Genomic DNA, 16,245 nt, shown 5'->3' on the forward strand with positions numbered 1-16,245 from the left:
GCATTGTTTCCGCTTTGGCCCATCTGCTTCATTCTTTCATGGAGCTAATAATTGCCCTCTTCTCTACCCAAGAAGCATATTGGACACCTTCCAACCTGGGGGGCTCATCTTCTAGTGTCATATCTGTTTTGTCTTTTCATACTGTTCATGGGGTTCTCGTGTCGAGAATGCTTAAGTGGATTGCATGTCTTCCTCCAGTGAACCACGATTTGTCAGAACTCTTTACTATGACCCATCTGTCTTAGGTGGCCCTGCACAGGACGGCTCATAGCTTCAATGAGTTATACAGGCCCCTTTGCCATGACAAGGCTGTGATCCTTGAAGGTATCACCTCCATGATTCCTACTTAACACTCTGATTTTGGCATCATCCTTGATTTTTCATCAGGAACCTGTTGTTTTCAGAATATATCTAGAATCTGATCATATCCAGTGCTGATCCAAATCACCGTTCTCTCATCTGATTTACTTCAAAAGCCTTCTTCTGTCCTTAGCCCCATATCTGTTTTTAGCATAACAGCTAGAATGAGCCTATTAAAAGATAAATAAATTATATCACTTCTCTACTCAAAACCTTCCAAGGTTTTGCTGTTTCACTCAGAATTCATTCCACATTTCTGAGGCTTAGAAGCCCCTTTAGGATCCTGCTTTCCTCCCCATTACTTCTGACCTCATCTCCGACTCATCCCCTCCTCCTCTTGGTTTTAGGATTTGTCCACTGCCTGTTTCCTTTGCAGGGAGTAGTCAGGCCTACCCTGACCAATCTATTCTCACCACCACCCTGCACACGTATACAAACATGTGGAACATCTAGAAAGTTCATACAGGTTTTTCTGTAAAATGGGAAAAGCCAAACGACCTTTTTGGCCAACCCAATAGATCTTGTGAAGTTTATTTTTCTATTACATTTTCTGATAGATTGTAACCATCCTGATATCTGTTGTAAATATCCCTCCCTCCAGCAAAAATGTTTTCTTCAGTTGTTTTCGTCATTGATACATTCTAATTATTGAGATTCTAGTGGCATTGGTTTTGTTTTTTGTAATACAGGTCTTTTTTTTTTTTTACAGTGTGATTTTATTTATCTGTGTTTGACTGTGCTGGGTCTTCATTACTGTGTGCAGGCTTTGTCTAGTTGTGGTGAGCGGAGGCTGCCCTTCCTTGTGGCCACTGGCTTCTCACTGCGGTGGCTTCTTGTGGAATACAGGCTTGAGTGCACAGGCTTCGCTAGTCGTGGGCGCAGAGGTTGCGCTCGCAGGCTGTAGAGCACAGGTGCAGTAGTTGTGACTCACTGGCTTAGTTGCTCTGCAGCATGTGGCATCTTCCTGGACCAGGGATCAAACCTGTATCCTTTGCATTGTCAGGCAGATTCTTATCCATTTAGCACCAGGGAAGTCCTACCATGTAATTTAAATGCTTGGGTTAGAAACCTGATGATGGGCGATCCTTAATCCAATAAGCAAAACGTACTAATTCCTGTTAGGTTCTCCATTTGGGCTCAGGCATGATCAATAAATTAATAGTGCTGTTTGTTAACCCCATATTATTTCTCATTGGGATGATGGTGTCTGATTTGTAGAGAACCTAAGTTTCCAAAGATCTTTTATGTTAACCTATTTCAATGCAATAGGTATGAAGCATTTTATAGCTTAGAATAAATGACATCCATATAACAAGAAATAGGAATATGGGGAAAATGGTATATTTTGAATTAAATCTACTGTTTGTTTTTAGAACAAGTTATCAAAGCAATATTTTATTGTATTTCTAAGAGTACTTTCTTAGAAAGTCTAGAAACAAATTATCATTCTATGATTATCTAGAATATCCATTAATGTATGTTGCTTTTTACCCTTTGTTGCTTGTCTACTTGATTTTTTTCCATCATATTTTAGTAGTACATTGTGAAAAACACTCTTGAACTTCAAAATTGTCATAAAGGAAAGCAGAAACATAAAAGTATCATTTGAATATAGAGTTCACAAGTAGTCAGCATTTTCTCAATCTGCCTGTGGTCCTCAGGATTTGTACTATTAAGGCATGAGAAAGAATTGATGTGTTTATTTATCTTTTGTGGATCTTGATAGTTTAAAGATTTGATCTTATGATATAAAACAAAGACTTGTTTCAAGGCATCATTAATTAACTCGTACCTTATTATTAGTGTGGATGCTTGTGCAATATTGAACAATATAGAAGTAAAAGAACCACTTAAAATGAATTGATAGAGATTACTTTTTTTAATGTAACCAACACTTTTATTTGCTTTTTTTTTTTTGGCGACATTTATTCCCAGACTGTAAGTTTTTGTTTCTTCCGTTTCTTCTGGGATATCTTTTTCTTCCGTGCAACCTCCTCTTCTGGTTTTGGAACAGTCTGTTCTTTTTCAGTTAGGATCGTCTCAGTGTGGCAGGGAGAGCTCAGGTACTGCTTGATCCCCCTGTGAGCTCTGTAAGTCCTGCCCCGCATTTTGGGGGCTTTGTTCACCTGGATGTCCTCAGTGAGCAGAGAATCTACATCTAAGCCCTTCAGTTCAGCTTTACTCTCTGCATTTTTGAGCATGTGCAATGAAAATTCAGCACTCTTTCTGGGCTGTCAATCCTGCATCCAGCCCCAGTGTTTGGCCTGTGCACACCTACCAACTCCACTGTACTATTGACGACAGAATGGCACACGTCGCTTCTGTAGAGTGACATCCTTCAGATACTTGGTGGCTTTTTGGATATGCGTACGCTTAGTGCCCTGGGTAGTTTCACAAGTGTTCTTAAAGGGAACATGAAGATTTGAACTCCTTGGTTTGCTGGATTTTGTGGAGTTTTCTGGGTCAAGTGAATAGCACATCATTTTTAGAGGTCACCTTAGTTAGGCTGCTTACTGGAAGAGGGAAATTACATTCTGTATAGCAGTCTCTTCTGAAATAATACAGAAGACTGAGGATTGATGCAGATCTTGGGACTTAAAACAGCTCTTTCTGACTCCATTCCATGTAGATTTTGAACACCATTTAAAAGAAAATAAGAGAATTTGTTTTGTCATCTCATTTTATACCTTTTTGGTTACCTCTCAGACAGCTTCTGGCCTAACCTGACCTTTAAAACTACATTCATGAGATTGATGGTCACTGAGGGCATTGACTTGGAGAAGGAAATGGCACCCCACTCCAGTACTCTTGCCTGGAAACTCCCATGGACGGAGGAGCCTGGTAGCCTGCAGTCCATGGGGTCACTAAGGGTCGGACACGACTAAGCAGCTCCGCTTTAACTTTTCACTTTCGTCACTGGAGAAGGAAATGGCAACCCACTCCAGTGTTCTTGCCTGGAGAATCCCAGGGACGGGGGAGCCTGGTGGGCTGCCGTCTATGGGGTCGCACAGAGTCAGACACGACTGAAGCGACTTAGCAGCAGCAGCAGAGGGCATTGACTAAACAGTGACAGCAGCTGTTGAATAAAGAAAAGCCTTTTGATGGTGCTTTTCTATCAGGTCTGGGCAACTGTAGTGATATTTTAATACATTTATATAATTTAATGAGGGAGAAATTATGATCTGTAACTTAAATTCTTCCTTGAAGTTCTTGTAAAATCAGGTTTATTTTTTGGATGTCATCTTTGCACTTGACTATCAAAAACATTTTATACTGGAAGATCAGTGGGAAAAGATGAGGAATTTGGATGGTTTTCCTGAGATTTTCGGCCCATTATTTATTAACAAAACATCAGAAGGAAGGTGAACTTTCCTTGATATCTAAAAAAATCTTAAAATTTTTAATTTCTGTTTTTTCAGATTCAAGTATATATTTCTTTAAGACTCAAACATTTTTATTAGGACTGGGCATATAACTTTTACCAAGTTGGCATTGCCAAAACTATAAGAGAACTTGATCTTAAAGGCTTAAAACTACTTGACCATCACCAAATTATAAAGAATAAGTTTAGGAGACAGCATTAGTATTTGTTTGTTCTAATAGCAGATCCCAGAAAAAAGCAGAAGCAGGTATGAATATGTGGTCATTTGTATGTTTTCAGGGCTGAAAAACAGGCACCTTGAAAAGCTTTGGTCCCCAGCAGGGCATTCCCATGGAGAAGGCCAAACTCTGTTGGATAGCAAAGAGTGGCGTGATATGGACCAGTCACTCCCACCTTGATTCACATGTAGCACTCTGTCAGACTCCGGCATGCTGGGGGTGCACCCAGGTGGCAGTCTAGGAGTGATGAAGTCGTTGGATATGATAGTCCAAATTAAGAAAGATTTAAGATTTATCAAGCAAATGTTCAAGAATGTTACTGAAGTGTGGTCCCATATGGTACCCAGAAAAGTATGGTGCCACTCAGTGAAACCTGCACGTTTTGAATATACATGTGAAGAAAGTCCATCGACACACCGGCTCCCTTATGAAGTTCATTAGAGGATGTACTGTCAGTTCATCAAACACACACATACATACACATACCACCTTTTCTTTATCTGTTCATCTGTTTTTTCAGTTGAAGTGAAATGAAAGTTGCTCAGTTGCTTAGTCGTGTCCAGCTCTTTGCAACCCTGTGGACTCTACAGTCCATGAAATTCTCCAGACCAGAATACTGGAGTGGGTAGCCTTTCCCTTCTGTAGGGGATCTTCCCAACCCAGGGATTGAACCCAGGTCTCCTGCACTGCAGGCGGATTCTTTACCAGCTGAGCCACAAGGGAAGCCCTTGGTTTTTTTCAGTTATTTATTAATGTGGTTATTTAGTGTATAATTACTGAATGCTTGCTACATGCCAGGACTAAGAACCCCACTGGGAACAACACAAAGTAACTTACTGCCTTCATGGAGTTTGCGTTCCAGTGAGGGAGGACAGGAAACAAACTTACAGAAAATACTCAGTGTGCCAGGTGGAGATACCCAGGTGAATGCCATCTAGAAACATTCAAATTGAAGAGGGGCACAGGAAGACCTGGACGGGGAGGACTGCCTCCTCTTCTCACCTCCTTTACATCCACCTTGCTTACACCACTGGCTTCCTGCAGCCCCCTGAGCAGCAAACACCCTGGTTTGCTGTTTCAACCCCATCTGTGCTCTGCTTGCTTGTATGGTGATCTGGAGATCTATTCACTGCTGTTACCTCTGCTTGAAGAGTTCTCTCCAAGCCTGGAAAAAGGCTTCTAACACCTTATACTTTGATGTGGGAGTATGTTTCTGGTTCAAGGAACAGCAGCGAGGCCAGTGGTGTTAGTTAAGGGTGTGTGGGGAGATGGGGTTGGAGAGGAAACAGCTGGCTCAACTAAGTCCCTGTGGGTCAGGTTGAGGCCTATGGCTTTTCCTCTGTGTGAGCTGGTGAGCCATGGGCAGGCTTGGAGCAGAGGAGTGATCTGATCTGATTGATGTTCTAACAGATACCTCTGTGCCAGACCCTGGGAGGGAACGGTGGCCTCCTTGAAGAGGCCATTAAAAGACTCCAGGTCTGAGATGGTGGCCTGGACCTGTGTGAGGACAGAGGACGTGGTCACATGTGCTGAAGAGGGGTACCCATTCATCTGTTGATGGATGCTGAGGTTGCTTCCGTATCTTGACTATTGTAAATGATGCTACAATACATAGGGTGCATATATGGTTTTGAATCATTGTTTTTGTTTTCTTCAGAAAAATACCCAGAAGTGGAATTGCTGTGTCACATGGTAGTTTTATTTTTAATTTTTTTTGAGGAACCTCCATAGTGTTTTCTGTAGTGGATGCACCAGTTTACGATGTACGAGGGTTCCCTTTTCTCCGCATCCTCACCAGCACGTGTTCTCCTTTTGGTAACAGCCATTCTGACTCTGGCTTTGCTTGCAGCGCCCTGAGGGCCAGTGGTGGTGAACTTTTCACGGCATCTGTATGTCTTCTGCAGAGAAACGGCTGTTGAGGTCCTCTGCCCGTTTTTTATCAGGTTGTCTTTTTTAATCCTGAGTTGTATGAGTTCTTTGTATATTTTGGATCTTAACCCCTTATCAGATATATCATTTGCAGGTATCTTCTTCCATTCAGTAGGGTGCCTTTTCGTTTTGTTGATAGTTTTTGCTAATCAGAAGCTTTTTTAATTTGATGTAGTCCCATTTGGTTTTTTCGTTTGGGTTTTTTTTGGGGGGAGGTGCTTTTTTTTCCTTTAGTTTCCCTTACCTGAGGAAGCATATCCAAAAAAATGTGAAGACCAGTGTCAAACAGAGTATACTGCCTATGTTTTCTTTTAAAGTTTCTTTCTTACAGTTGTATTTAGATATAATTGACATATAGTACTGTATAAGTTTAAAATGTACAGCATAATGATTTGACTTACATACATCATGAAATGATTACCACAGTAAGTTTAATGAACATCTGCCATCTTCTATAGATACAAAAGGAAAAAAATACTAAAAAAAAATAAGAACTCTTTAGGATTTACTCTTTAACAGCTTTCCTGTATAGCACCGTTGATTACATTAGTCATGTTGTATGTTTCATCCCTAGTATTGCCTGTGTTTTCTCCTAGGCGTCTTGTTTCAGGTCTTACAAACATTTAAGTTTAATTCATTTTGAGTTTATTTTTGTATATAGTGTGAGAAAGTAGTTCAGTTTGATTCTTTTACATGAAGCTGTCCAGTCTTTCCAAAACCACTTACTAAAGAGGCTGTCTTTTTCCCGTTCTGTATTTTTGCCTCCTTTGTGAGATATCAATTGACCGTGTGAGTGTGGGTTTATTTCTGGGCTGTCTGTTGTGTCCCATTAATCTTTGTGTCTGTTTTTATCCCAGCACCATAGTGTTTAGATTACTGAAAAGCTTTGTACTATAGTTTGAAATCATGGAGCACGATACCTCTGGTTTTGTTCTTTAGTATTATAGACTTTAATTGTGCTCCTTCACAAAATAATCTTAAGGAATGACTGATTCTGACCCATTTTTTTAAGGATGGAATCTGTCCCTCAAATTAATTGGCCTTTGTGCTCAAACCTTGCCAGTAGTATCTTTCATTATTATGATAGTAGCACCATTTTTTTAAAATAGTACTTTGGTATCGTATTTTAATAAGGTCTGTACTTAACCTTCATTTTTGAATACTTGAACTGTTCTGTAAATTAATTTAAATCTTTTTTTCTGCTGTGTTTATTTTCAAGAAGTGTTAACCTGCTCATGTTTTCCTTTTTTCTCATTGGTTGTGGTTATAAAAACTTTAGAGTATTGCTCTAATAGTATTTAAAAGATTAAAAAAGAAAAATTAAGGTCCCCTGATTTCTTTGGAAGAAAGTTCCATGACCTGCCCAGAGCCTGGCCAGAAGTATTAGAAGCTTACTTGTTCATAGACTATAAATAAAAAGCCCTTTGTAAGCAGCTTAATGAATTTGCTTGATTTGTGTTTAATAGCATAAATCAGAGTGACTTTGCTCATATAGTTGTTTGAAATGTTTCTGTTTCAGAGCGACCTGTTTTTTTGTTTTTATTATAAAAGGAACTAACATGGGCTTGATCCGGTGATCCCCAGGGTCCTCTTGACCTAGTTTCTGAGTAGATGGTCAGTAAGCTTCTGTTTCAGATTGCTTAGGCTCTGTAATTTGCTCTGTAGCACAAATACCATTATTACTGAAGATGATTATGTGAGTCTTGAGCAGGTAACATCAGAAGTAAAAATGCTGGGGGGCAAATGACTCACTTTTGCTGGTTAGATGTGAGGTCAGAAAAGTTACTAGTTATTTTGTATTTTTCCTTGGGGTTACCATGGATTCTTTCTCTAATGAGCTTCTTTTTGAGTTGTAGAAAGTAGTGATCATCAGTAAGTATTGTTAGGAGATAAATAAAACTGATTATCTTTAAATGTTTAAAAAATGGTTCTAAATCAGGAAGGCCCAAATTATTAATTGAATTATCAGATTCACTGAGTAGAGTATTGGTTTCCTAATAGTAGAAAAATTATCTCACTTCTTAAGCATTAAGGTTAGTGATTGAATCCTATCTGACAATTAAATTAAGTTTTGTTTAGGATTGTTTCTCAAAATCTGTGTTACCTTTTCAATTGCTGCTAATCTGGAGTTGTAGAAAGGCACGTCTGAAATCTGATTCTGCATGAGTAAAGGTCAATGTGTAGGGACTTGAGGTTTGGCAGTTTGCCATAAACTCTTATTAATCCAAGGCTCATTATAACAGAAATTAAAATTTCTCTTAAGACATTTGAGAAGAAAAAAAGATTTTTTGAAACGTAATCAGGAAGAAGAAAAGAATTTTCTACCAAACTTTTTTCTTACTTGTTTATATAAACAATCTTTTTTTAAATGTATTTTATTATTTTCCATTTTTAATAGGATAATTGCTCTACATTGTGCTGGTTTCTGCTATACATCGTGTATCAGTCATCACTGTGTGTATATATCCCCTCCCTCTAGAAGCTCCCTCCCACCCCCCATAAACAATCTCTTTGTCATGGTTCATTTAATTTTGAACTTTAATCTGGGCTTTTCTCTTGGCGTTCACATTTCATAACTTAATTACAATTCATTTCTTCTATTTAGAAAGTTGATGGATGTTAAAATGTTCACATATATTGAACATATCTTAAAATGTTCAGATATACTGTACATGTCTCTGTGTGATAAGGGAGAGGATTAGGTCTAGCCTTGGCATTTCTAGGCACCTCGGGTGAACTGTGACCTTTCTTGAAAGCCAAGTGACTGCTGCCTCAGCTTCCTTCTCATCTTGAATGTTAGTGGCTTTAGCTGGAGAGTTATTTCAAAGGACTTATTTGGTCCTGTACGGTAGCATTTCATTTGCCCTAATGTATTTTATAAGAGAAACAATATAAATTCCAGGACTTAAAGTTTTTTAATTGGGCTTTGAAAATTTAGCATCAGTATAACTTGATCCATTTTAATATAATAATTTTACCAAAGTTTGTTGATGTGTCTATGTGTAAAACATCCACACTAGTTCCAAGAAGACCCTTAAGTTTGTACTAGTTCAGATCATTTCTGCACAGATGATTGGGACACTTTGACAGCATGTGATTGACCACATGTTTGAATGCCTAACCATATTCATATCATTTGGGTTCCTAATCTCTCGGAATAGTTTTGTTGTATCTCACAGGAATCATAGTAACGTTTCAGATGGGCGTAATAAGAAAGTTCTTTCAGAAAAAAGTTTTAAAATTCCTATTGTTAATGCATCTATCATAAAATGAGGGCTTAGTGAAGTACCATCTCTACTAGTCATTATTTTGTAAATCACCTTTTGAGCACAAAATTCTAAACTGTTGTACCCTTTTTTGCTGTCACTTAGGACTTAAATTAATGCAATGTGAAAAACTAGAGATTTTGATTTGGCATAAATTCTGTCCAAATAAAGTCTTTTTTCCTTAAAGTCTTCTTTAAAAATTGAAGTAGAGTTGGTTTATAGTGTTAATTGCTGCTGTTCAGCAAAATGACTGTTATGCATGCATATGCACACGTTGTTCATTTTCTTTCCCATGATGCTCTGTCACAAGATGTTGAATATAATGCCCTGAGCTGCGCAGTAGGACGTCCCCAGTTGGTGTCTGCTAACCCCAAACTCTCAAGCGTCTCTCCCCCACCCGCCTCCTTGGCAGCCACCGGTCTGCTCTCTGTCACTGATTGTGTTTCATTGATAGGTTCATTTGTGTCACATGTGAGATGGAAGTACTGCCATCTGGTGTTTGTCTTTCTCTTTCTGACTTCACTTCGTGTGAACCTCTCATTGCGTCCATGTTGCTGCAGATGGCATTATTTAGTTCTTTTGTGGCTGAGTGGTATTGTTGTATATATACACTGTATCCTCTTTATGTATGTATGTACATATGTATGTATCATCATACAATGTTGATGAGCATTTAGGTTGCTTCCATGTCGTGACTGTTGTAAGTAGTGCTGCTGTGAGCATTGGGGTATATGTTTTTTTTTAAACTATAATTTTTTCCAGGTATATGCCCAGGAGTGGAATTGCTGGATCATATGGTAATTCTAGTTTTAGTTTTCTGAGGAACCTTCAAGCTGTTTTCCACAGTGGCTACACCAACTTACACTCCCACCAACCGTGTAGGGGGTTTCCATTTTCTGCATACCCTCTCTAGCATTTGTAATTGGTAGACTTTTTAATTTGACTGGTGTGGGGTGATACCTCATTGTAGTTTTTTCATTTCTCTATAATAATTAGCGATGTTGAGCATCTTTTCACGTGCCTATTGACCATCTTTATTCTTCTTTGGAGAAATGTCTACTTAGGTCTTCTGCCCATTTTTCAATTGGATTGTTTTTTTATTGTCAAGGTGGATGAGCTGTTTGTATATTTTGGAAATTTAAGCCCTCATCGCGCTCATCATTTGCAAATATTTTCTCTTATTCTGTGGGTTGTCTTTTCATTTGGTTTATGATTTCCTTTGCTGTGCAAAGGCTTGTAAGTTTGATTAGGTCCCATTTGCTTATTTTCGTTTTTATTTCTATTGTCTTGGGAGATTGACATTAATTTAGGTCAAAAATGTTTTGTCTAAAACAGCTAAATCTTTAAGTCATACTGAGAGGAAAGCAGGTTGTCTTCCTGAGAAAGGGAAGTGAGTGCTTTTGAATAGTGAGGAGTCAGGCACATAATTAAAGGATTAGGATTCTTGTTCCAAAGCAGAATGGGAGAAGAGAGTGGAAGACTCCCATCTGGTAGTTTCAGTCTTTGAACATGTTCTGAGGACTTTTGTTTTTGTTTTTTCTTTTATGAGAAGATGGTAAAAGAGGGCTTAGGGCTTTAGGAAAGAATCCAAAGGATCAAGATTTTAGTTTATGTTATGGCAGACAAGGCCTTTGGAAGATGCCTGGTGATCTGACACAATGAGAGAGAGGCTGTCATGGCAGGCAGCCTGTGTTCAGGACTAAGAGATGGGCAAGAAGTTAGGACTGAGGGGAGGTACTCATGGGAAACAGGAGTGGAAGAAGCAAGAGGTCAAAGGTACGAGAAGGAATAAGTGGAGATATGAATTGGTGAATTCTGGGAGGTTGCTAAGAGGTGTCTGTACAAGAGGATGTGAATAGAGAAGTGGTCACTGAGGAAGATTATGGGAAAATTTGAGGGGAATGAGCCCAGAGATGATACAGTAACTGTAAATTGATGAGAACACTTTGGAAAAGTCAGGTATTAAGAGGTCAGGGATATGAAAAATAAGACCTCAAGTTACCCTCTGGCTTTACAACTCTGAATTCCAAAGCACACATCTGAAAGTTAATAGTTTTGCTGCTCAGAAATGTGAAATAATAAGCTGACATACTTCTATAAAATTGGAAGTAAATTCTGAAAAGCATATATGGATTTATGTGGTAATAATCAAAAATATTAATTGCCTCTTTGTAAATGCTGGAGTATGGGTGCTGTTTGGGTGCTTCTTAGCAGGACGTTCCTAACAGGAAAGAGGGAGACTTAGCAGGAGAGTCTGATGGTGGGCTTTTCCTTGTACCGTATACATGTAGTGTCCTTAGCACAGGTGGACGAAGGACACTCCTCAGGGAAACCTGGCCATGGGAGATACTGTTTTTGCTCATTTTCACTCGCAAGAAGAATAGAACCCAAGTCACAAAAAAACAGTTCTTCTGTGGTAGAAACAAAAAAGAGGGGGAAAACAGAACTGTAGACTTAGACTCTATTTTTGAAACCAGTAACATCTGTTCTTTCCTGTTCTTTTGGTAAAGGAATAAACATCTTACAGAAAGGAAGCCGTATTAACCTGTACATTAGTTTAAGGAAACTGCCCATTCTCAATCTTAATGGCCTCTAGAGTGGGTGGTGCCTTTTCCCTTCAGCTTAGCAGTAAAGCCTGAGAATGGACTTGACCTGAATCAGATGTTTTTCCTTGTTATAAATTTGTTGTTCCATTTGTTGGAGATTTAGGGATCTTTGTAATCTGTAGGGATATCTGTAGAGGCTCTCAATGAGCCTCTGTCTCATTGAGAAAATAGCTAATTGTTTGGGCTGTAAGCCAAGAAAGTGGGTAAATATGGATAAACAGTAATCTCAAATTGTAGTACTGGAGAAGACTTGAGGGTCTCTTGGACTGCAGGGAGGTCAAACCAGTCAATCCTAAAGGAAATCAACCCTGAATATTCATTGGAAGGACTGATGCTGAATCTCCAATACTTTAGCCACCTTTTGTGAAGAACCAACTCATTGGAAAAGACCCTGATGCTGGGAAAGATTGAGGCAAAAGGAGAAGCAGGCAGCAGTGAATAAGATGGTTAGCATCACCATCTCAGTGGACATGAATTTGAGCAAACTCTAGGAGATAGTGGAGGACAAAGGAGCCTCCACTGCAGCCTCCCATGCTGCAGTCCCATGGGATTGCAAAGAGCTGGACACGACTTAGTGACTGAACAAGAAGTAACCTCTCATGGGGAGGGTATTTCTGAATCAGCTCCTGTTCTAATGTTATGTTTAATGAAGTTGCAGCATACAACATTTTCTTTCCTCACACTTTTAAAGTGTTGACTCGTATTTTGTCCTGTTCTGTGATGATTCCCGTGAAAGGAATAGAGAGAGGTTGGAAAGTAAGCAAGCGTTTTGCCTTTTCCTCCTGTAGGTCCCAGTAGAGATGGCACAATCAGTGAGGACACTATCCGAGCCTCTCTCATCTCAGCGGTCAGCGACAAACTGAGATGGCGGATGAAGGAGGAGATGGATCGTGCCCAGGCAGAACTCAACGCCTTGAAACGAACAGAGGAAGACCTGAAAAAAGGTCACCAGAAACTCGAGGAGATGGTTAACCGTTTAGATCAAGAAGTAGTAAGTAACTCATTGCATAACTGTATATCTTAATTGTAGCTATGGCAAAGTTTCCTGTATGTACTATGGCTACCCTGAGTACTGTGGGTATTAGAGTTCAAACGATTGTACACAGTCTTTAAGCACTTGAACATAGCTCCTATACAGCTTGTTAAAGAACAGAGCCTGTGGTTGAAATACATTCTTTGACTGGGAAGTGGATGTATTTTAGAGGATTTTTCGCCTGCACCTTCACGCTGAGGGATAATGTTTTGACCCATAGGAGGACTGTTTGAGTGTTGATGTTACCAGACGGTTAATCCAGAAATAAGAATTTGAGAGAGTTCTAAGCCATGATAAAGATCTGCAGACCTGGGGTGCAGACTTAAGGATCAGTTCTTTTTTGTTTCCAAACATTGTTTGAACTATATGTAAAGTATCTTTGGTATGCAACCTTTAGCTCTTCAGCTTTCTCACATTTTTATCAGACTGCTGTGCCCTGAAGAGTCAGTAGAAGTCAGCCCTGTGCCTTCTTTTGTTTAAAGATGTAGAGGCACTAGCTTAATTTGAACACCAGCTTCACTCTTCACTTTCATTCTTGTGAGGGAGAATCTGTTCCAGGAAGTGTGCATTTTTGATGAAAGGATAGAGAGTTTATTGAGTGTTTGAGGGCTTTGGAGAAAGTGATTGGTATGTACACGTTAGTCTAATAAATGGTTCTGGGGTGTAAAACGGCCTTCTTGATAGTCAGCTATTTTCAAATGAGGGAAGTGGCACCCGTACAATTCAGAGCCTGCAGCCACCACCTGCTGTATCTTGGGACTAAGATTCAAGTGTTTGTGGGGTTCTGTGCATTGAATTGTTTGTATAGACTGGGGAAAGTTCTTCCTCTGGGGCAGATGTCCACTTGTTTTGAAAGAAGGGCTTCTTTTATGATTTTAAGAAACCTCCTCTGGAAAGTGTCTTGTGTGATGGCTTAGTTTGCAGTATTTATCACTGGTAAGTGACAGGCTTATCACTGCCGCCAAAAGTGCTCAGCTTAGCATCTCCTGTCTGCACTTAGCATGTTAGAGCACACCTTATCCTCTAACTTTGAAATGTGTTGTATTTGAAACATGAATCTCATCCATGAGTTGTTTAAGCATTGTTTTATTAGCAAGTCTGCTTGTATGAAGTTGAGTTGTAGATGTCTGACAAATGGATAATTACAATTAGTGTAAAATCATCATGCTTGGACTGTTCTGTTTTCAGGCTGAGGTTGATAAAAACATAGAACTTTTGAGAAAGAAGGATGAAGAACTCAGTTCTGCTCTGGAGAAAATGGAAAATCAGTCTGAAAACAATGATATTGATGAAGTTATCATTCCCACAGCCCCACTATACAAACAGATCCTAAATCTGTATGCAGAGGAAAATGCTATTGAAGACACTATTTTTTACCTGGGAGAAGCCTTGAGGCGGGGAGTCATAGACTTAGATGTCTTCCTAAAGGTATGTCTTCTTCACTCTGCTTTCCAGAGTTTCGGAACATGTTTTAGAACCACTGTTGCTGAAAACCACAAATCAAGAGGGTTTGTCTGTAGGGGATGAGTTAAAATTCTTTTTCTTTCCAAAAGCAAGCAGGTGGGGTAAATGGCTATGAGCAGTGTCTTCCCACCTGCAGAGAGGACTGAGGATAATCTGAGTATGGGAAGAAAAGTGGGCTTGGTGGCTGCAGTTCCTGCCCCAAGGCGGCATCAAGCTGAATGTAATTCTTACTGCTGCACCCGGGTGGATCGCAGGCACAGTCAGATTTCCATTCTTTCAGGTCACACCATCTAAATTAAGATCATTGACTGCGCCATCCTTGTTGCTTTCTTTTTTCCCTCTGTTAATTTTCTTAGACTTGCATACTTTTATACCTGTTTCCCCTTGTAGAGTATGGGGCTTGCCCTGCTAGCAATAGAGCCCTTCTAAATGATTCCAGGCTTAATGCTACCGTACAGACGTGGAAGATCTGTAAGCCAAGTTTGGCTACTGTTCTCTGTTGGGTCATGAAGAGCATGGCTTTAGGGATAACAGCCACCCTTTGGATATTCAGTACAGCTGCTTCTGAGGCTTCAGTGTCCCTGCGAGGCTGGTCAGGTTGCCTGCTGACCCTGCCTATCTCACTGTGAGTGTATGGCCAAACCACTCTTGGACCTGGTAGAAGCATATGAACAGCTGGGACCCAAGAGAGGGCTCCCTTCTGTACGCTGTCCTCTGCTTGGGTGGCATAACTGAGGCCAAGATAAACATGGAGAGGTGAGGAAAGGATGCTGTTGCTAGGCACTGGACCAAAGGTGGCCTGGTGCTACTCATCCCTGCACTTCCCCTTTTTTAGCTAAGTAGTGACAGTCAGTTCTAAAAGTTTTTTGTTAACTTTTGTTAGGATCACAGTACAAGTTTCCCTGGCATCTTGGTTGTCTCAAGATGTAGCTTGAACTGAGCCAGATCCTGCATGGGGGTGCTTTCCCTGTGACACATTGTAGGGTCTCAGAAGACTACTTTCCTGAGTACAAGTGTGTTAGTTGATCAGTTGTTTCCAACTCTTTGCGACTTCGTGGGCTGTAGCCTGTCAGGCTCTTCTGTCCATGGAATTCTCCAGGCTAGGGTTTTGGAGTGGGTAGCCATTCTCTTCTCCAGGAGATCTTCCTGTCCCAGGGATTGAACACGTTTCTCCTGCACTGCAGGCAGATTCTTTACCATCTGAGTCACCAGGAAAGCCTCCACAGGTTCCTTAACACAGCCTGCCAGCATCAATCCGGTGAGGTAACAGCCACATAAAATGTAGTATTGGGCTCCAAAGGAATGTTGATGAGTTTAGGGTTCCTAACTCCCACTAGGTTACAAACTGTCTGCTAGTTTACGCCTGGACCTGGATAAGGGCTACTCTAAACTGTTTGACTTCTTCCCCCTCACAGCATGTACGTCTTCTGTCCCGTAAACAGTTCCAGCTGAGGGCACTAATGCAGAAAGCAAGAAAGACTGCCGGTCTCAGTGACCTCTACTGACTTCTCTGATACCAGATGGAGACTGAACTCTTCTAAAGTATTCTTTTCTTCTCTTCCTTTCTCTTATATCAGTAGGTGCCCAAAATAAGTTATTGCAGTTTATCATTCAAGTGTAAAATATTTTGAATCAATAATATATTTTCTGTTTTCTTTTGGTAAAGACTGGCTTTTATTAATGCACTTTCTATCCTCTGTAAACTCTTTTTGTGCTGAATGTTGGGACTGACTATGCTAAATAAAATTTGTTGCATAATTTTTCTCTTCTTTACTGAACAGAATATATGAAACAAAATAAGTGAAACCTTAGTAAAGTTCAGCTTCTAATTTAGCAAAGTATAATATCCAACATGAGTTGAAATTTAGTATTATTCTCTAGCATATAAAGTGGATTCCACTCAATATGGGATATAATACATAGAAATCTAAATGTTCAAATGTTTGGATTTGAATGACTTTTTCTGTGAAAGGTCCTCATATCCTCC

The 16,245-nt window shown here is 39.9% G+C and overlaps 1 protein-coding gene across 6 annotated transcripts in view; it reads left to right on the forward strand.

Annotated features, from left to right (window-relative positions):
- Positions 1-16,016, forward strand: part of TSG101 (tumor susceptibility 101) — a 41,678-nt gene extending 25,662 nt beyond the window's left edge. For 3 of the 6 annotated variants that reach the window (XM_059882808.1, XM_059882810.1, XM_059882811.1), the window contains 2 exons: positions 12,550-12,752; positions 13,983-16,016. In XM_059882808.1, coding sequence (XP_059738791.1) covers positions 12,550-12,752; positions 13,983-14,321 — 542 coding nt within the window. In that variant the 3' untranslated portion in view covers positions 14,322-16,016. The remainder of the gene's footprint in view (positions 1-12,549; positions 12,753-13,982) is intronic. The other 3 variants (XM_059882809.1, NM_001097995.2, XM_059882812.1) reach the window with 2 other exon arrangements.
- Positions 16,017-16,245: the final 229 nt, after the last annotated feature.

This window comes from Bos taurus, chromosome 29 (genome assembly GCF_002263795.3).
Source record: "Bos taurus isolate L1 Dominette 01449 registration number 42190680 breed Hereford chromosome 29, ARS-UCD2.0, whole genome shotgun sequence".
Lineage (NCBI taxonomy): Eukaryota > Metazoa > Chordata > Mammalia > Artiodactyla > Bovidae > Bos > Bos taurus.